At 33.6% G+C, this 22,259-nt stretch overlaps 1 protein-coding gene across 1 annotated transcript in view; it reads right to left on the reverse strand.

Annotated features, from left to right (window-relative positions):
• Positions 1-22,259, reverse strand: part of KIF6 (kinesin family member 6) — a 161,572-nt gene that overhangs the window by 118,172 nt on the left and 21,141 nt on the right. The window contains exons 4-7 of the mRNA XM_065631980.1: positions 21,863-22,010; positions 18,866-18,975; positions 10,570-10,699; positions 992-1,198 (exon numbers count right to left, since the gene is read on the reverse strand). Of these exons, the coding sequence (XP_065488052.1) occupies positions 992-1,198; positions 10,570-10,699; positions 18,866-18,975; positions 21,863-22,010 (595 nt within the window). The remainder of the gene's footprint in view (positions 1-991; positions 1,199-10,569; positions 10,700-18,865; positions 18,976-21,862; positions 22,011-22,259) is intronic.

Below are 22,259 nucleotides of genomic sequence, written 5' to 3' on the forward strand. Positions count from 1 at the left end.
GAATCCCTCACTCTATTCTTTCTTCCCCTCTCTCTGCTCTTTCCTTCTCTCCTTTTTTTTCTGTATCTTTTTTTTCTATATCCCTATTTCTTTGTCTCTCCTTCCGTGAGTGATATATTATTCTCTTTCCCTATCTCTTTTCCTTTTGAACATATAAGAGTAACATCATCTTAAGCTCTGCTCTTGGATTCTTGTTAAGTTTTGTATTATAGCTACTAATGGTTGCCAATACATTGCTTGTAGAAGGACTTTTGCTGTTAATGTGTTGATATGTTCTGTGATATCATAAAATACTTTTGCCAAGCCACTATTCACTGTAACTAGTATTCCAACACGTACTTTTAGTAAAATTCATAATCGAATTGGACCCCTGGAGTGATTGTCTGTCATTCGCTTCACATAACCGCGCAGAATTAACCCAGAGTTAACTCACACCTGGTCTCATCTGTTGAGTCAGGGCGCATGTCGCGTTCAGAGTTAACTCATCCCTCATCCCATCTGTTGGGATGGGACACCCTCTCTCAAAGAGTCTGAAGATTCACATTAGTAGAGGAATAAAACAACACATGAGAGAAAAGCCTAATATTTTGCCATATTAGAATGTTTGAACTAAATAAAACCTGATCACTTTAGTTCAATGATTCTTGAGTGATACATCTTGATTCCAGCTATAGAAGAGGGAGAAGACCACAAAGAACTTTTTTTTTCAGAAATATAACTGCAATCTTGTAAATACATTTAGTTTTCCAAATAAACCAAGAAAACTATTTTTGAAATACTACCATGTATACCTACTGTAAGCGTACTATTTAATTTTTAAGCTTTTCCTAAATTAAAATATATAATTTCAAATGAAGAGCTATCAACTCAAACATTTTAAAAAACTGCACTAAAGACTAACTGAATATTTGAATCAAGATTTCCAAAACATTGTACATTGCTAAACAGGATGTAGTAAAGGGAGAAATGTTTCACTCTATTCCAAGCTTACCTGTTCCAAATAATGTAACGAGAGGTTGATATATTTGGCTTCTGTCAATAAGTGACCTCCAACTCCAGTCTTTGCAACACGCTCTGATCCGGCAAGGTCTACTAAGTGTAACTTGGAACGTCGGATAGTTGCAGATCCAGGTTCCTTGCTGGAGATGTGAATAGTGAAAATGCAGTGCGATCGGCTTGAGGCTTGGTTCATGGGTGTCTACGTTGAAAAGAAAGGAAGAGGCCTCAGTGCTCAATTACTAAATAAATTTAGCTTTTTAGCTCGTTAATCTGGTAACTGAAATCATGTGTCCAATTTTTTAGGTATTGCACCTGTAATAAATAAGCAAGAAGAACCCAAAAGGATATACCTGGCACTCACATTCTGGCTAAATACTTGGATAACTCTGATCTGGACAAATTGTACTGCAAGCAAATAACCTTGTTCCAAGATTCTCTAGCAGTGAGTACATCAGCAAAGCAGCTGGCCTTACTATGCTGAGGGATACTGAGAAATACTAGAAAAAGGCATCTTGATCAGAGGGAAAGTTATTAATTCCTGATCTCCATGACGTCAATGTCCCCATTGGTAAGCCTCCCGCCTACCCCCTTTTTTGGGGGGGGGGCTAGACAGCTACCAGTGTAAGACCAGGAGTTTCTAGAAGGCTTTAGACTTCCAAATTTTCATTACTTTTGTGAAAAAAAAATTAACTTGGCAAAATCTGTATCAGAATTTTATGTGGCATGAGAATTTTCATAAAAGATTTGGCATGAAATATATTTATTTGGAATAGCTAGTGCCATACTTCTTTAACTAGACACATGGAAACTCTCGGTCCATTTTTAGAGATGCTCAGCTTTACTACAACTTTAGTGATGTTCCCACTATATTTGAAATGCAGAACAGAAAATTTTAAACAGCTCTGAGATATTTTAGATTTCAAATGGCCACACACCATCACACATGTACCCTTCTTTTCTTAAACAACATATAAAAAGAACTTTAAGCATCTAAAGCCCTTTTCATTTAGTTATATCAAGCTGCTTATGAAAACTTAAAACTAAATGAATTCCTTATTATCCTCATTTATAAATAGCTAAAGCTTTAGAATATATATGGAGATTATAGGTTTACCATTCAAATAGTATATTTATAAACTATAACAACTATGACTACATTGTTATCAGGCCATAAATACTTGACTTGCAGAAAAGTAGGGTAGTGAAATAAATTAATAATAAATATTATTAAGTTAGCAACAAAATCTATACTTCTTTATAGCTGTTTAAAAAGATGATAAAAATCCTAGTTAAATTGTATACATTAATCTCATAATCTATACTTCACTTCTTTCTTATTCTCAAGTAATTATTTATCTAGGCATAACCTGTGATTCAGATTACATATACCAACATATTGCCTTTTTTTTTTTCCATAGTCTGCTTTGGTATGAAACATTGTAAATGTTAATATAGCCTGCACATTACAGGTGTTGACAGTGTTGTCTTGTTAATCTAGAAAGGACAGCTCTTAACAGAAAGATTATAAACTGAATATTCTCATACCAAGAATAATATGAACAGCTATACATCTTGGTTGAATTGTCTACCCTTCAATTTAACAATATTTTTTTCCAGCCTTAATAGTGCTGCTACAACTGAACTCTTTTTGGGAACAGATCCAGCTCAAACGTAAAAATAATTTTTAAAAAAGTCTGCAAACCATAGGTATTTAACCTGGATCAGCGTCTGGATTCAGTCACGGCACAGCTGTAGAAAGCAGTCCTAGAATAATTGAAAATGGCAGGATACAGCATGTGAACAACTGGGTGTTGTGCAGAAATAGCGTATGCTTGTAGTTGTTGGTGAAAATTCTGTAATGAAATTACAGCCTTAGCATTATTTTATTTTGGGCTGTTTTACCTAATAAAGCCAAGCTCAGAGGGGGACGGAGAAGAGTTTTGATCATTATATAGATGAGGAATTTTGGAATAATACAGGCAAGCCACTGGCTCTCCGTATCTGCCTGGTTTCTAAGAATCATTTCAGAGTCCTGTGAAACGAGCATCAGCATGCAGTCACACACTGCTGCATTCAGAGGCAAAGCTGAACAAATGCAGGGCAGTGAATTGTAGCATGGGAATCAAAATAAACAGTCTCAGGGAAAGATGTCAAGCAAGAAAATACTCCCAAACATATTTAAAATGCAGTTCTACTCAGAAAAATTATATGCTGTTAAAATGCACTTCATTCAGCAATTCTGATTCCACGAATAATCAGAGCCAGCTACACTTATTTTACTAGGAGAGCTATGATTTTACTACTTACAGCTCTGTGAAGCAGGACTGCATATTTTATGTTTCCAGCTCAAAATTCATAACAGAAATAATTCTCAAGGACAGTCTCCTCAACAGAACTGATATTTGAAGACATTTTGCATTGCAGTCATGGCATTGGTCACACTATATTGCAGACAAGTTTAAGCCAGATCTAATATAAACACAGGACTAGCTATGGAAGCACAAAATAAAGGTTGCTCTTAAAAAAGTAGAAGAAATCATCACACCTCAGAATAAGCATTCTTAAGCAAACTTAAGTTTTGCTATGCTGCAAAACATTATGTATTTCAATACTTGCTTTTAGTCACACCTGTTTAACCCAAACAGAGGTAAAAATATTTCAAAGCATAAAAGAAAACAATTTTAGGACTCTCAGTTCCAAAAGCTCAGGGCAATATTTGTCCTATTAGGTCTTTATTGCCTATAGCAATACACTAGCCACAGCTTGGTTTTTCATGTTCCAAGCAGATTCTGATGGACTGGTCATTAGAAATTCCATTGCTTTTCTCTCCACAACCTCTTTTTTCACGTAAAATGAGCAAAGCTGATTTGGAAGTCATTGGACAGAATCACAAACTGCTATTTTTATAAAGACCTTCAGAGAAGAACCATGTTTTAATAAATACACCAGTCGTCCTTTTTACAATGATTCTATCTCCATTTTGCAGTCCCCATATAAAGAAAGCTCTATTCGGACTCTTGCAGGAAGCATAAGCCAATAAAAATCTAAACTGTTAAATGGGATGGGATCATGAAATGTTAATTGCAGTCATAATCCTCCATGCTTTGCTACTTTTACCACACAAGTAGATGTAAAGCACACAGTAACAGAAATGACAACTTGTCAGCATCTTCAGTCCAAAAATAAGCCTTTTTTGTTTGTTTGCTATCTTACATATGCAACTTCTGAGTATCACCATTCGGCTATTCAGAAACCGGAAAAAAAAAATCTGAACGGTGTCTCAGAGCCTACTAAAAGGTTCCTTTAGTGGCTTTCAGAGTTCATTTTGGCTTTGTTAGCAGTATTCAAACCATATGTATATGAAATCATCCTCACACTAATTTGATGTGATGAAGGAAAATAAGGAAAGAGGGGAGTGGCCTGGCTTTCAGCAGATGGTTGCTATTGTCAAAGTTATATATAGAACAACTGATGAGCTGCAGTTACTTACAAAGAAATAAATTTTTCCAGGAATTCTGTGACATCATAAACCACATACGCAGACTTCAGATGCTTTGTGATATCACATGAACACTACAAAGGAATTAATGCCAGGTCATCTGTTGCTGCCAATTTGCAGCATGGTAAAAGAGGAATTCAGTAACATTTCTTTCTTTTGATTTGGTAAAGCATCAGTGTTTTGTTTGATCTTGGAAAATACATACAAGAGAGATTTCAAGCCATGCAACCCTATCTTCTTTATTTCCAGGACCAAGATATACCTGTGATTGCTGAAACTGAATAAACTGTATGGAAGCTTTGAGACTTAAACCATTACATGTATTCAGGCAACAGTTGCAAGAAGGTGGTTTCTACTTAAATGAGAACCTTCAGCACAGCCATATTGCAAGAAGCATCTGTGTTGGATGGTTCTATCAAGGAACGCAAGGGCATAAAATGTCCAAAAACCTGCTGGAGCCTAAGTTATCCTTCTTAATCTAGTTGTAAACTATCTTAAATCAACAAAAGACTGAAGGAGTTCCTCCATGTACAAGATTTTCCATATTTCCCAAATCCTTTATTTGTTGCAGCTGCTATAGAAGTGTTGTTTTCACTCAGACAGAAATAGGATGCTACTGGTCTAAACAGACTTCCTAGTAACTGAGGACCTAAGAAAGATAATATTTCTAAAATGAAGAAGAACATATGAAAAGCTGTTTGAAAACCACCATTAGACTAAAAGAAGCTGCTACTATCTGGAAAAATAACGTGTTGAGTACTGCTGCCAAATACATTCAGAGAAAATACCGAAAAGAGTTCAGGACAGCTGGGACAAAAAGATTTCACAGGTGATAAATGCAGTCATTCAGCCCATATTGCAAACCTTCACCACTTGGCAGTTTATACAGTTCCAGTGGAATTTTTTCTTCTTTGAATCAAAATATTTATACATCAAAACATGATTTTCCTGTATGACTGAACTAGTGACTAGCCAAGGCCCAAATGAAGAAAGGCTGATTTTCAATGCTTCCATTTTTTTGAGTGAATGTTTTAGTTAAATGGTACAACATTTTGTTTTAAGCGGGGTTTCTTTTTCTTCTTTAGTGTTTTTTTTTTTCTTTTGAACCTTTTGAAGAAGGGCAAGAGAAAAGCGCTGATAGCATCCAAGGCTGATATCAAACTAATTTTCCCCAAGCTCACAATACAATCAGATGGATAACTGTAGGAAGAATTTCTAACAGCTTCAGTCATTTCACAGTTCAGATGGTAAGAAAAGAGCCATTGTGTCCTCCAAGAACAATAATAAAGCAATATAACACAGTTTGTTTCTCTGGTTGAAGTTCAGCATTAGAATATTCTGGTGTTCTCACATTGTTGGTTTATAGCACAGGACCTCATATGGCAAGGCTGAAGGAGCAGAGATTCTTTGTTGAAAGAGAGTGGATACATCTCTTTAATTAATATAAACTCCACCAGTTCCAACAGAACCATCCTATATGGAAGGGTATGCAAGTTGAAGAATAGGAGGTTCCTGCCTTAATATATCTTTCTTTTCCTTTCTGATTAATATGGTACAAGCGAAATGGCTCTTCAGGTGTACTTAGGTACACTTGACACAGTTGAAATTGGAAGTTTATTGCCATGAAAATATAAGGATCAGAATAGGTGCAATCTGACACTTCCATGATTTCAAAAAGCAATACTTTACCTTTTCATACTTACTACAAGTACAGTTTCACAGTTAGACCACAGTAACTGAGGTAACTTTAAAAGCAATTAATATTCTCTGGTGAGGATATAATTAAACTTTATGTTACACAGTGCCTTTTATCCATATAAATCTCAAGGCACTTTAAGAACTATTCAAAGTAGCATGTATGACCAGTGATTGTTTTAGCACACATGGAAATGAAAGCACCTGTACTGACATGATGATGGTATTTGGTGATAATGATACTATAGAACAGGTTTGTCAGAGTGGAAATAAATTAACAATTGACACCAATAGGGAACCTGAGGAAGCAGCAAGCTGTAATTCGTTCTGGAATGCAGCTCTAACATGGATAACATGCCTTCTTGGCAAGAGCATCATTTAATCTCATATGTTCACACATTCAAATCCTATTTTTCATATTTCATCCAACACAAATGCATTAAAACACTACCAGAGGCTTTCTAAATATATTTAAGAGAATACTAATGCACAATAAAAATAAATACAAAGGGAATGAGTCCAATTCAGAGGTCACAAGTCAGTCCTCACAAATATCTTTAAATGTTTAAACGTTTAATTCTTTCTTGAAATCAACATATTTAAACATTGCCAAAAGCTTACTGCTTGCCTCATGTGTACTCCGAGCATTTTAAATGATGAAACAAATACTATATAGTACACACTGTCTTCCAAATTTAAACAATAGGGTATTTTAGGTATAAAACCACGCACTAAAACATTCCCTTCCTCATTAAATGAAGCTATTTTTCATTAGAGGAAAACCAAATGCTAACTGTATATGCAACTGCAGTGTTCAGGCATATCAATCTCACATAAAGATTTTACAGTTTTGAAACTGATGGATGCCCTTAGGAGTCTACCAAGTCCATCTTGCTCTGCTATTTTCAGAAAAATATTTTAAAAGTACTAAGAATTCTCTAAATCCAGAGATTTGGTTATATTATTTCACAAGACAGAGATCACAAGAATTTAGAAAAGACCGCTTCAGCTGAAGACATATTAATTATGTATCTACCAAAATAAAATGATTTGTGAACACTACCTACGTGGCCAGACACTTATTTCTGTACAAGAGCTTTTTTAGATGCTGCTGCTACTACCAACTGTGTCATAGGTACAAATTAGACTTTGTTATACTTTGTTTGCATGTATTTGAGACACCTACATACCAGAGTTGGCTTAAAAAAATAATTTTTTTTTTTTAATAAAGTGGTGCTGATACTCCTATGCATTCAAATGTAACAAGAAACTGTGTTTTATGGGAAAAACAAATATACAAAAATATAGTCCTTACAGTTGGAAGAGCTGCCAACAAAACAATCAGTTTTTGGAGTTTGTTCTCTGCCTATTTCTCCCTGGCAAAACACAAGAGACAAAAAGTTCCTATATGGATTTTTACATTATGAAGCATTTGTGCACAGATGTCTCTTACCATTTCCGCAACTTATAGTACATGTCAAAACTAGAGCAAAGGATTCGTCACATACTGACCAATAAACCAATCTTGCACAATTAGATTAGCTTCCTCTTTTTTTGCTTCTCATGAGCTATATAGTTATGTGTAGGAAAGAAGTAATCAGCTATTAAAGTTCCCTTAAGTTCTGACATTTAATGAATTAATGGATGTTGCCTCCAGAATACTTCAAATACTATGATCACTTTCTTTTTAGCACAGTCAGCAGTGAGGGCAAAATGCAGCCATGGAATCACAAGTCAGACTCCACTAGCCAAGGCACTGCAGAAATTAAATTGTCATTCTTATTATATTTTCAAAATGGTCCTGCAGCTCTTCAAAGAAGGGTTATCTTGGGGTAAAGCACTAGATTGCAATTTTACAGGCTGCAGTTCTGCCACAAATTTTATAGCTGATCCGTGAAACTCATCTTAGTTTTTCCATAGTCAAACTCCTCATCATTAAAAAAGATGAGGCAAGCATTTCTTTTACTTTATTTTACATTTAGGTTTATTCATCTTGTGTATTTTTATTTGAAGTTCACTTAAATATGGTCCTAATCGTTTAAGTATAATTCAATTAAGGTTTAAAAATATGGATGCCTGGAGAAGAAGCTATGGTTGATGTTGTAAGTCATCTTCCCTAGATCTCTACATTAATCCCTCATTTCTACAAACACTAGTTTCTCATTCTGATAAGTTATCATATAAAATTCCACACTCATCTAAAGCCAAAAGTGCCAAATGATAATGGGTGATAAATTCTGTAATGCTTAAGAAGCAGCAGCACTCAGGAAGCTCACTGAACTGTACTGTAACGTACTTGCTGCAATTGCAAAGAAACAATGTATGAGATAACTACATAAGTAAACCTTCTACAATAAAATCCACCTCATTTGAAGTTTTTGGAATTGTATTAGCATTCAGACTAAGCAAAGTGAATATTACTGCAAAGTGTGGTAGTTATGCCAAGCAAGTATTCTCTGCATTTTTTAATTTTAAGTACTCTTCATTAAAGACCAATGAAACAAATTTATAGTATTTATATAACAAAAAATCATTGCTGTGACAAAAGCAGCAAAAGTGACAACAGCATCACATTTGCCAACCCAAGCCACTCAGATTAGTGAATCCTCTACACATTCTTATGTCTATTCTTCTTTTTTTAGCAAGTATTAGCACACCACAAATAAACTAATAAAGTGTAGATTAAAAAATAAGTTAAAAGAGATTGCTCTTCAAACAACACAGTTAAATCATAGAACTTAGTGTCACATGAGATCTCATGATAAAAATTTACCAAGGTTAAAAAAAGCATCTGGACCAATTATGTAAAGAAAAAATACAACAAAAGTTATTAGCTATAAATAGCCTGAAACACAAATGCTAATGAAGATTAGGAGATTAATAAATAAATAAATAAATGTAACATTATTTACTTGGTTTATCTTTTACTTATCTCCATATAACTGCTACTGGCCATTGTTCAAAACAGGAAACAGGAGCAGATATTTTAGTTTTACTAAGCATTACTTATCTTGACCTTTAATGAGTAACCATCTTCATTAGTTCTGCTATTTGTTCATGACTTTCAGTGTTTAGGACATATTTTCTCGTTAGGCAACATTTTCCAAATATGTGACACAATTGCCGTTTACAATTGCTGACTTATGACACTGTCAGCCGGCAGCACATCATTCTTTAAATACTCTGTTCCATTTTCATGCACAAGTCCTTTAAACTGATTAGATATTTCCTGAAGATCTTCCTCCATGTAATGAACTTTCTTTTTCTGTTTTCATTACCAACTATCATGGTATCTTTTCAGGCTCTTGAACTCAATATCATATTTTTGTCTCCTCTATTACACTTTGTCAAGTTTCTCTCCTCTAAATTGTATCAGTTTTTCCATTTCAGTATCATCCAAAAGTTCCATGCCTTAATATTAATATTTACTAATAGCCCAGAAGTATAGCTTGATCATCTCTTGCCTTAATTTCTTTCTGCCTCTCAAAATGTCACTGCCAAAATAGTCTTCCTTGAGAAAGAGATAATAAATCATTTTTTTTCCCCATTTACATTTTGCAATCAAAGTCTTCTTCCCCTGTGCCCAGGTGTACATGGTCAGCTAGCAGAAACAGAGAGTTACTTGACTATTTCATATACTTTAAATGTCTTTTTTTTCATTGAGTTATTAAATATCTTTTTTGATCAGACAGAGGAAGAAACCCCACAAATATATAAAACAGAATTAGCTGTGTTGTGGTAAAGACACATTAACAGTGCTCACATTATATAGATTTTAAAAAAGTCACACAGATTTTATTAATGGATATGGAAACATTTCATTTGAATTTTCCAGAATCAGTAAAAACACTCTTTGCATATTGGCAAGTATTTATTTTCAATGTGCTTCACACTATCATTTGATTTTTTACACATAATACCACCTGTTTATGCAATAAGAACAAAAAAGGGGGAACTGCTAACTCTTGCTGTAACTACTTCAAAGGTAACTTGGTACTTCTCTGGGAATGATTGACAATGCTTTGTAAGGCCATGTTTTCTAATCTTTAAATGTGTATGTATATAGATACATGGCACATTCAAAAGTCTGTCTACGGTTTATAAGAATTATTTTTTTCTTACTTATTTTAATTGCAGTTAGGTATGACATCAACAACCACCAAGCAGATTCACTAATGAGAAACAGAAAGCTGTTTGCAACCTGAAAACCATAATGAAAGAAAAGTTTATTTAATTTCACTGTGGAAATAGACTCAAAAAGAAGACATTTACTGATCTATCTCCAAGGATTTCCAAAATACATATCTTATGTGGAGATATTTATGGCTATTTTAACTCTGGTGATGTTAAGTAAGATTTGTAGCAGCAATTCTCACCTCAGCAATCATTCTGTTGGTGTCTCCCAAGAAGAGCAAGTTTAAGGCTTCCTCTTCATTGGTCGCTTGCTGAAGAGACAAGTTTTTCAGATGAATGTTCTGATCGGGGTCTTCCATGATTGTTACTTTTCTACAAGGGAAAAACAAAACAAAACAAACTAAAATTGTTGTAAGGTCATCTTTGTTCCATACTTTCATTTTGATTGCACCTAAAAGGTGACTCTAAAACCCAAAACCAATCATAAGAAAATAACTAAAATCCTGAAGAGTTGATGATGCACATTAAAGAAAGTCCTGATTTTTTTTTTTACTCTGTCACCTCCTTTTTATTCCTTTATTATAAACCTTTGCATAGAAAAGGAATATATAGAATCTATAACTATAGAGAAACCTCTGGGATTTTTTATTTTTATGAGGCATATAAAATCTCAAGAGCAAGAATTTAGATGAATCATCTATTATAATCAGTAGTGGTTTGTTTGCCATTACTACAGATATTTAAGCATAAATGGTACATAAAGCATATCATAATCTTGATGAACAAATATGCCTAGAATATTTCAGAATCAACACATCTCTAGCCAACATGTTTCTAATAACTTTGCATTTGTCAAGATTATTTCCCTTTTCATTCTTCTCAAATGGTAATAACCACAAATGTAAATGATGCCTTTAGTTAAATTAAAAGCAAGAAAAGAGAATTATTTTAGTTATTTCCACTCAGGTTAGAAATGCTTCTCATTGTATTTCTTTAAGCCCTAAAGCTCAGAAAAAGGAAGTTAGATGGAAGTAGCAAGGATATGGCAAAAGCTCCAGGAGAGCTACTAAATATCACTGCAACTCCTTTTCACTTCTCTAAATAGACTTTTAATTTTTTTTTTTCCTTTTGTTCACATTACTGAGAGTTGAACTTCATTTGCTTTACTGAACAGCCATTAAGGTCTCCTCAGTTAGGGCATTCTATAGTATCAAACAGGGAAGCCCAGCAGTTGCATCACTGGATTTGGAAAACTCCCAGAGTGAAGACTCTGTTAAAACTGAAGTCCACTAATTCTGAGTCTGAATGATACGTCCTTCAGGGTGAATTACATGTTCAGAGACAACAACAAGAAGCAACTTACGACTTGTTTAAAAGTAAGAAGTTTTTTTAAAACAAACAAACAAACCAAACAACAAAAACACAGGTTTCCCTTTCCCTGTACTTACCATTAATACTTTATATATATATACATATACATGTATATATGTGTGTATATATTTTTTTCTTCATATTCTTCGAGGTTAACCACAAGAGGGAGTATGGGGCTTGAGTTTTTATCTCTAGATAGCTCTTGCATGTTAATTACTCTAAGCTGCTTCAAAACCACGCAGGTTGGTTTTTGTTCTGCTTTGCTTGTCCTTTTTTTCCCCCAAAACTGACAGAATCAAGTCGAGCAGCTACACAGCATTCCATAGAATTACTCTTAAGTATTAGGGAAGTAGTTCACCCTCCGATGGTCAAAACATTGGAATAGATACACAGAAATAATTTGAACACATTGCAATACACTCACTATTTTCAAGAGAAAAATACATGTAAGAATACACACAATGCTTCTTTAGCAGTCATAATAATTGTTTTTCCAAGTATGATTGCCTCCCACCATAGCCTTATTTTTGTGTGGTACGGTAAGGCAGCATTAGTACAGTCACTAAATTCCACTTCCCCCATTCAGAGCATAAACTCCAAAGGATAATTCTTCTCTTACATAACAATGTTTTGATAATGTCACCTTGTATTCTGTCTGCAATTCCATCTGTGCGTGCATCACGTGCATCACGCTAAAGTCCAGAATGGTTCTGATTACAGCATGATGCTTTGAATAACTTTAACATTTTGAAATGCACAGTATGCATCATCTACCTCCTTTTATAGTTTAGGAAATGAATGCTGTTCTACAGTGCACACTTGGCATAGTATTTAAATTTTTTAAGGATCTCTTCAGACCTTACTTTGATGAATGGTTATAAACAATTTCCAGGCAATGAAGATAAGTCAATGACCTAAGTTTGGATGAAAAGCTCTGGAGGATTGTTATATCAGAAAGCAGACAATGGGATGTCACAAACCAGTGACAATGTCAAGACTAACTCAAGAGGCAAGATTACAAAGTTATTCAGCCATCAGCACAACTTTCAATAGCACATAGATTTGATTTTCCATTCAAGTATAGACCTAGACCATAATCAGTTTAGCTTGTAACACATGCCAGGACTATAAGATGAGAAAGTATTAGTGCAGGCTGTTCTCCTGACATGACATATTGTGATAGGAAATCCTTCCCTCTGTCTCCAATGAATTCTACACGTGAGACAAGAAAAACACCGTTGGGTTGTTCTACACTTTCTGGACACAGGAGTGCATTGATACTGATTGAGAGGCTGTTGCACGTTTAGAAGTTAGCGATCCATGTAACAGTTCACCTGAGCGGGCACAGCCTGTGCTGTGGCATCCAGGACTGTGTCGTGCTGCACAGACCCCTTGGCTGCAGGATAAATTCAGCTAGGCCACTGTAACAGAAAAGTCTGCAGGCAGCTCCCACCTGGCCATCACACCACCTGTGTGCCCTCACCTTTAGCAAAAAATGTCGCAAGAAGTTCTCATGAGAAGATCCTTTAGAAATGGAGCCGTTTTCTTGTAAGGAAATTAGATAATAGCGTGAATGACCAAAAGGATGGGATCTGTGCTGTTCTGTGCAGTGCACCATGGGAAATCCACCCAAGCTCTGCCCGGTGCTGCACAAACCATGGGTGCCCAGCATCTGATGCAATGCAAGATTTACTGGCCATCTACATTCCTCTTCTTATTCTGTCTTATTAAAGCAGTTACCTTATTAAGCCATTTGCTGTTGGGCTTTTCTTACTGAGACTTGGCAAGACCCCTGCACCAGCTCTCTCCCCTGCTACTCCACTGTACAGAACAAGGAGCTACAACCAAAACAATGAGATTGGCAGTTCACATTCAAACAAAACATATAAATTCTGTTAGAATTTCTGGGCAACTGCACAATATCACAAAAATTGTTAAATAATGCTTTGATATTCAAGAGTAAAGTTGCCTTGAACAGCACAGCAATAATCCTAGAAAAGTTTTACTGACTTCTTCTACTAGTTTCCAGGAAAGAAATCAACATAAAATCTGGATGGGAATAAACAATATGTAATGTATGCTGAAGACATTTTACACATTTAAAATGTAATTTGTTTGAACTGCAATGAACAAAACAATCTTTGAAGAAATTATTTGGAGAAGTTTTCAGGTCTCTCTCCATTAATGAACAGAAAAGCTTAAGTTTACAAACCTTAAGATTCTCCTTATCTTTCATATTCGGTAGTAACACACTGAACACACTTCATTTCGAAAGAATGCATTTCATATTGAAAGAGTGAGCTATTATAAGCCTTAGAAATTATAAAACACGGGTAATTCTCAGAACACTGAAAATATAGTTCTTGAAGATCCATGGATGATGGCCAGTTTCTGGATTACATATCTGGAACAGCCACTGAAAAGGGGAAGGGCTGACATTAACACTGTTGAGCTTGGAGATAGGCGACAGGTTTATTTGCATTAAAAAACCTCAAAATTAGACTGAATAAAATGTATTTCCTATATGTTGAAAATTATTCCTTTAGCCTTTTTCTTTTTTCTCCTCCTTCATTAAGGAGTATAGGAATTATTATACTAGTTGGTTTACAATATAAATTTATCTGAACCAATATTCAGTTCCAGATGTTTTATAAAAATGAAAATATTTTACACTAATCCCATGGAACATAACAGTTCTGAATGTCACTAATATATATTGGTATAGTTGTCGTTGATGTTTGAAGTTAATTGGTTCTTAGTTTAAAGTGTCTTCCTTTTCATGGAATTGAGTTCACTTAATCTACAATTCAAATAAACTTCATCTTTCAGAAGCATAAGCTGTTTTGTTTTGTTTTTAAAGTCAGCCAACATCATACAAAATCTTATACACTTCCCTATTAAAGAGGACTTTAAAGAATTTTCATACAAAAATAGGGAATCAATTGAGCTGGCTGGCCATTTAGATTACATTTTCCCCCGGCCACACGACTCCTGATTAATGGTTGTCTGAGCTCTCTGTGAAGTAGCTTCTAAACTAATGGAGTTTAAAGACTGACATTTTAAGGTAAAAAAAGCATTAATTTAACACTACTTTCACATGCAAGAGTGTCACATACTGTAGTTTGGACAGGTAAAGCAGTAACTTATTGGCTGTCCTGACTTAATCTATGACTAATGGTTCTATGACCACAGACTTTATTTTTGTGTTTTTGTCCAGTGCCAAGAAAATTCTTAGTTCTTAATAAATAATACAAGCTAGTTAGGAAGAGTTTGCACTGCTAGGGTATAACTAAATTAAATTGGTATGAGTCAATATCATGGTGTTATACAGATTACAAATACACTGTACAACAGAAAACCTGTTAGAGGAGAAAGTCTTGCACAACCTCAGAGCAAATGAAGACCTTCAGAAAAATTTTCCTAATTTGAAAAGTTCTGCAAATCTTTTATGAAAACAAGAGATGGCAGTAAGATTTCAAATAGTCTTCTACCAGCTATATTTTGTAGCAATAGCTTTATACTTTTTAGATGTTTTAAAATAACCATAATTTATTTGTATAACATGGAATTCTCTACAGCTACAACCAGAATTAGATTGTTGATATTAAATTTTTGCATTCTAATAAATAAGACTCTTCAAATGTATTTGCAACTGCATATGCTATGTTTCAGCTACAATGTCACAAAATTAAAACATGGTCAGTTTTGCATTGAAAAACAAATTACAATTGTAAACTAAGGCATACTGTACACGAAGTATTAAGGTATATCAAACAATAACTTCTATGGGCTACATGTAATATCATTACAACTAAACATTATGAAAACTGGGGTTTTTTTCTGTGAAAATAAAAGTTCAATGGGATTTCAACCCCAAATTTAGTTGATGCATAAGTATCTACACCTATTACAAACATGATACATATTTAGGTATACATATATCAATAAATATGTATATGCACACATAGTTCTACATATACATAGAGAAATAATTATGTAATTCTATATATGAATCTATATACGTTTACATACATATAGACATATAGATATACAGATATATGAATTAAATTCAGACATTTGTCAGCAATTTATTTCCAGAAAAGTAGTGATTTTTTGTGAGAACCTCCTCCCTTCTCATCTGGCAGACTCTAATGAGATGATTAAACACTATTAAGATGAAAATTTAGTAATGTACAAAATATACAAAGGATGGCTACACACAAAACTGACTTCAGGAGCTGGGGATTCCAAATCTAATCATACAATGATTAGATGCAATGTGCAATTTTCAAAGTTTTTATTATTCAATTTGCCTTAAATATTAAATACAATTTTAAATGTCTTTTTTTTTTCCAAGTACTACCAACAAGTCTCTTGAGTGCTTTTCATAACTTCTGTTACTTGACTGCCATCACCTTGTGTTTATTCCTTCCATTGAACTGATAAGGTTAATTCATGAACACAGTTTGCTAAGCAGAAGCTCATATCTTTAATTCAAATTGCATCCCCTTCTTTTGCAGGAATATGGATAACAACACTGTTCCAAAACAATCTTCATATTTTAAGAGGCTAACTAATCTTTTATTTACTCTTCTAAAATGACAAATGTTTTCAAGACTTTTCTTGTCCATCTTACACAGACTGCTAATATTTAACCAAGCATACAAAACCTGCATTTGGCTTTGTCTGGTGCTTAAAACCTTAATGATCCACTGTGGAGTTCAACAGGAAATTATGCATAATATGACCCTTTTAAAGTATAAAGAACAGAAGTGCCTTTTAATATTCTCATTAAACACATGCTTTTAAACAAACTTGAGGAAGTTCGATTATTCTGTACTTATGTCCACTAAAATCTTAAAAGGTCTAAGAACATAAAATTCTCAGAAAAATGAAATATATAGTAGGTAGTAAACATCTGGTGTATTTTAAAGTATGTGATTACTATCTAATTTACACGTAACTGCTACTTATTTTGTCATTTACAAATATTAACCGAGTAACTAAAATACAGCTAATCACACAACTACCCTGTCCAGCAATTTATACTCCCTTTTTAGCTCAGAATGTCACTATATATTTTTAAATTTTGAATCTGTAAAGAAGTATCTTAAACAATAACAAAAAAAAATCTTATTAAATACTTTTATGTAATGCTAAATATGAGTAGTGAAGGTGTAGCTTTAGTGTACAGTATATATTTTTTGACAAATGATGTACTGGAAACAATAACGACCATGTACAGTAAAACCATTAAGCACTTATTAAGATTAGTTACTCTGCAGAGAAAAATTTATTATCTTGGTGAAACCCATCCTGCAACAGCATACACTACGTAAGTTTACAGGTGATTATGATTATCCCGGTGTGCTTTATCCCTAATTCACCACCAAATTATCTGTCAACTTTTACTTTTTCAAAATAGACTAATACAAACAAAGAAGTTATTCTTTAGCTTAATTGAATAACCATACACAAACCAATTTCAAGATTCTAAAATTCATTTTATTAGTAAACACACAGAACCTAGTTTTAAAAAGTGACATTTTCCAGGGTATATGACCCCCAAATAACTGTTTCAAATAAAGTTGCAATTAAATTAATGAAATTCATTTTAGTTCAATTGAAGAAAATCAGTTTAATAAAATGAATAAATGAAATGAGTTCAAAAAAATATTGAAAATAATGTAAAAAATGCAATTAATTATTTAATAAAGTTGAATAAGCTAATAATATTAGCTAATAAATTGAATAAAAGTTTAAGTAACAGACTATTTTACACACGATTGTGAAAAAAATCTGCATCTGTAAAAATGAACACAAAAATTATATTAATACCCAAGTTAGTCTCCAATTTAAATTTTTTCTTTGCATAGCACATGAAGCGGATAATAAATCAAATTTCATTCCTAAACTGTACCATGAAAGACATCAGGAAATACACACAGTTGTGATATCAAAAGTGATAAAATCTAGTTCCATTTTACAGATGAAGTGAAGCAATAAGAGCAACTTACAGACCAGTCTCATACTTTGAGTTTGTTGGCTGCCTTCCTTATCTCTAGACTAGCTTGTTTTATAAAAATCAATCTTGAAAGTTTTTTGTAGATATATACATCCAAGATACCACATGTTGTGTAGAAAACTAAAGTGAGATTTTAAAACCAGTTGAAATACTTTATTTTTTAAAGAAATATAATGGGTTTAATATGTTAATAGTGTAATTAACTATTTTGATATAAAATTCCATTGACTTTTGTTACTGCTCCATTGGCAGTTTTGAGTACATTTCCTGCTCTTGTATCAGCAGTGATTTAATTGCTATAAATATTTACATGTTTCTGTCACCATCATGTTGAGTGGGAAAGTTTATGGTTCCCAGAATTATTTCAGGGTATTTGCAAATCCAAGCAGTCATCAGCTCACTTATTGATACTTATTTACTGTTTGCTAAGTTATTTTAACAATAATGCAGACTATGTATTTTCAGAAGAAACTTAGAAACTAGAGCTCTGAACTTCCTATAAATTATAAGATCTTTAACTTCACCAGGCTTATGTTTTCATGACCTTATAACCTTTATTTACTACTCTTCTCCAAGTATTAGTAGGTGCTAGTGTCTTATCAATGAAAACAAATATCCATTCTGAAGTAAATGTATTGTCCTTTGGAGTTCCTTGTGGTCTTCTCTACCTGTTACTTACCTTATTTCATAATAGCTAATTCTAGAAAAATAATTGTCCTTGAAGGAAAAGGTCCAAGTGGAAGCAGGGAGTTCTTCTCCCTACTGTTGCAAGGAAATACTGCCTGTTACATATGCCTCTGTCACACACAGAATGTGCATACCCATACGAAGAGAAATGCTGTCATGAGGAAAACAAGAATATCTGTTTTCAGTGACTGCAGTAGATCTCTTCTGCGTAGTATCAATGTACCTTTTTAATAATTCCACTTTCAGTTACTCCTATTTAGTTTCCCTAGCCTCTATTGCATTTAAAATAAGAGAAAATTCAGACAGTGTTCATTAAATAGAGAAAATAAAGTATTTTGAGTTAATTAACACCGAGATCAGTAGCACAGTTTCAAAAACTCCCCAAACAATGCAACAGGGTATCTGAAAATTATTTCTGTTCTTTTTGATGATAATCTTGTAGTTTTGTTACTCACGGTAAATCTTCCAATCTGGAGGCCTCGTGTCTTGGGTTCAGCAGATCATAACCACATTCATTGTAGATTTCTAAGTAGGAAACATGAGTTGTATACACTTTACTGCTATCCTGGATAAGAAAAAAAAAAAAAGAAAAACAAAAAAAGGAAGAACTATAAAGAGAAGTCAGAGCTAGACAAGAGGACAAATTTATCACTACAGCTTTTATGATGCTTCCTTACTCCGTGTCTTTTTCTTTTCCTGGGTATCAGTTATATTTTCAATTGGTGATACTTTTATGTTTTCTGTTACCATATCCATAAAGGCTCAAGAAGAAGAATAAGAAAAAAAATGAAAAAAAAACCAACACCAAAAACAAAACCCCACAACCAAAAACCAAAACCACAAAAACAACCACACGCATCTTCCCCCCCCGCAAAGAACAACCCAACCAAAACACACCCAGAACCAAAAAACCATGACCATGAGTTTAGTCTGAGGTTTTTTATTAGTTCCTTATATCTAGCAAAGTCTGTATATGCTTCGAACATGGCAGCCTGCTTACAGAATAATGCCACATGCCATTTTTCACTTCTATAACAAAAAAGAACATTATTATAATGAGATAAATCCTTGTATTATGGATAGAAAGACTATAGTTATAAAAGAAGCAAACCAAAACAAAAAATATAATCAAATATTTACTTTATTTAGAAACATCAGTGACATATTGTTTTCCACGCTCTTTATCATAACATTTAAGCACTGTATATGCTGTCGGTTGTTCTCCGTAATCCTCATTTTTTCTGTATAATACATTGCCAAAACGTAACTTAACACAACTGTTTTTTGTAGACAGAATTTTCTCCTACCCCAAAGCTAAATCCAAACAACAGAAACCTCAAAATAATGGGCTATGATTTCCAAAATAAAAGATTAGTCACTTCAGCAGATGAAGCCACTGTGAAAGCACTCATATCACACTCACAGTAGCAGTTTAACAATCCACTATAGTTGTTTTCCAAAATACTTTGAGAGATGAACTTTTTATTTTCCTTGAATAGTCATTTCCCATTTTTTTAATTGATAATGACAGTTCAGTATTAGAAGGGATACCATACACTACAGACGGATGGAAAAAATGTAGTAAGAAATTGTTCAAACAGGAAGCTGTGGAAATAGGAGAATTTCTGAACAATAAATTAAAAGGAGATGTTATTAAAAACAAAGGGCTTGATTCGCTTCTCATTTTGAGTAAAAAGTTTTGTTTCTTTGGTTTCAAAATGCACTGCTTTGGTGCAAGTAAGAGCTTCAGAAATCGTGCATTTTGTGTCCCTTCCTGCTGTTTCATCCTGCTTAGGGTTAGGAAGCAGATCATTCTTCTCCACTATGTCAGCACTTTCCAAAGCACAGCTGTAGATAAAGAGAAATGAAACAAGGGAAAGGTATGAAAAGAAAGGCAAGTGGAAAGATAAGACACCAAGAAGAGATTCTTTAAGATGCACCAAGAAAGAAACTGCATGAAACAAACACACAGATTTCAAAGCAGGCAGGCAGAAATATCTCTATAAGCATAACTAAGAAGTTATTTTGATCCAAAAACCAGTCTGAAAATTAAAACACAATTTCTACAAAAATAAAAATGTTTTATGTGCTGACAATGTAGCAAATGAAGTAGTTATTTTTCATTCAATTTTGGTTTTATTAGATAATTAGCACTAGAAAAGAATGTTGGTGTGTTGACACTATGTTTCTGGCAACTGCAAGACTCAGAAATACTATAAGATGAGGGAAAAGGGAAGAGACAGAGAAATCATATAACTATTTCAAATATTTACTACCGCCCAAGTTTTTGGTGAAGCCAAGTCAAGATTTACATAAGTGCAGTGACTATTTCTCCACTACAAGTTTCAGATGTGAAGCACTTGGAAAACTGGTTTTCAAAATAAAGTTTACTCCATTGAAAGTGTTTTTCTAGACACTGTTAATTAGTGTTTAGGTACTGATAGTGTTTTAAAAACAGACCAAGAGACTTCTTGTTTCTTTAATTTGGAAATAATTCATTAAGAATAATTAATAACAGCAGTAACAATAATAAACAACATTCATGACATTTTACTATTTACATCTTTACATATGTTGTATGTAATCATGTTAAGAAATGTGCCTAACAGTTTCTATCCAACCATATTCAGTGAATCAGACTTCAATTATTAATATCATATACACTTAAAACATTCCATATAAATACATAATTGGACTGAAACAGAAAACGGTAGAGAAGGAAAAGGAAAATGAATATGAATATCTATATTCTTTCAAATACTTAAAGGATTTGCATTATTGACTTTAAGAATTGTTTTACATCATAATTAGATGTATTTAGCATATCATTCTATAACACTCTAGCTAATAAGTAACATCAGATAAAATAAAGGCATTAGGTGAAATAGCTGAATATTTTAAAATGTTTAATACTCACTTTACTATTCCACTTTTTTTCAATTTTGGGGTTGGTTTTGTTGTTTTTTTTTTTTTGAGCATCGGTCAAGCACAAAGAAATTAGGTAACTTATGAAAAGTGAAAATAGTGGGCCATCTTTTATACAATATTGTTTGCTTACATAGGAATCAGAGCAACTTTTGTACAAGATGTGTGTGATGCAATGTATACAATACAAAACCAGAGTGGAGCTAATATGAGCGTTAAGACAAGGAGAATCAGTTATGTGATCTGAATGTTTGTTGCACCAACTAAAGATAGCATGGTTTTTAAAACCACAAAAAACCCCTCCAGTGATGTCCATTTTTTTCAGTCTAGTGCAACAAACCAGGTAACCAAAACTATCAGCAATGTATTTTTGCATAACGTATCCCATTGGGTTAGACATTTTCTTTAGCATTGCTTCAGTATTAATTTTAGAGCTTCCTCTAACACTTATAGAAACAGCCTTTTGCGATATAGTTAACTATTTGTAAACCAGACATTAAAAATAAACAGAAAATAATGCCACATACCTTCTGCAATTGATCAAAAATATAAGATAGAGTCCTGGGAATGATGCCTCGATCACTGTAACGTTCTGCTCCTCCTGTGATGGTAAAAGTTTTGCCACTGCCTGTCTGGCCATATGCAAAGATAGTACCATTATATCCTGCCAAAACACTATAGAATAAAAAGAAGGGGACATAATTAATATATGAGACATAACATATTTTCCATGATCAATTTTGTACAGAATCAAAACCAGTAATTGTTAATTACATAGTAGCTGTCTTCAGTAATACAAGATCACGCTTCAAGATAGGTATTCTAGAATCACTGGAATTTAAACTGTCTAGAACTGAAGGACTTTTTGATGCCTTGACTTACCCCATTTTTCAATATCATCAATATCTGATCATATTTATTACT

Source organism: Caloenas nicobarica, chromosome 3 (genome assembly GCF_036013445.1).
Source record: "Caloenas nicobarica isolate bCalNic1 chromosome 3, bCalNic1.hap1, whole genome shotgun sequence".
NCBI lineage: Eukaryota > Metazoa > Chordata > Aves > Columbiformes > Columbidae > Caloenas > Caloenas nicobarica.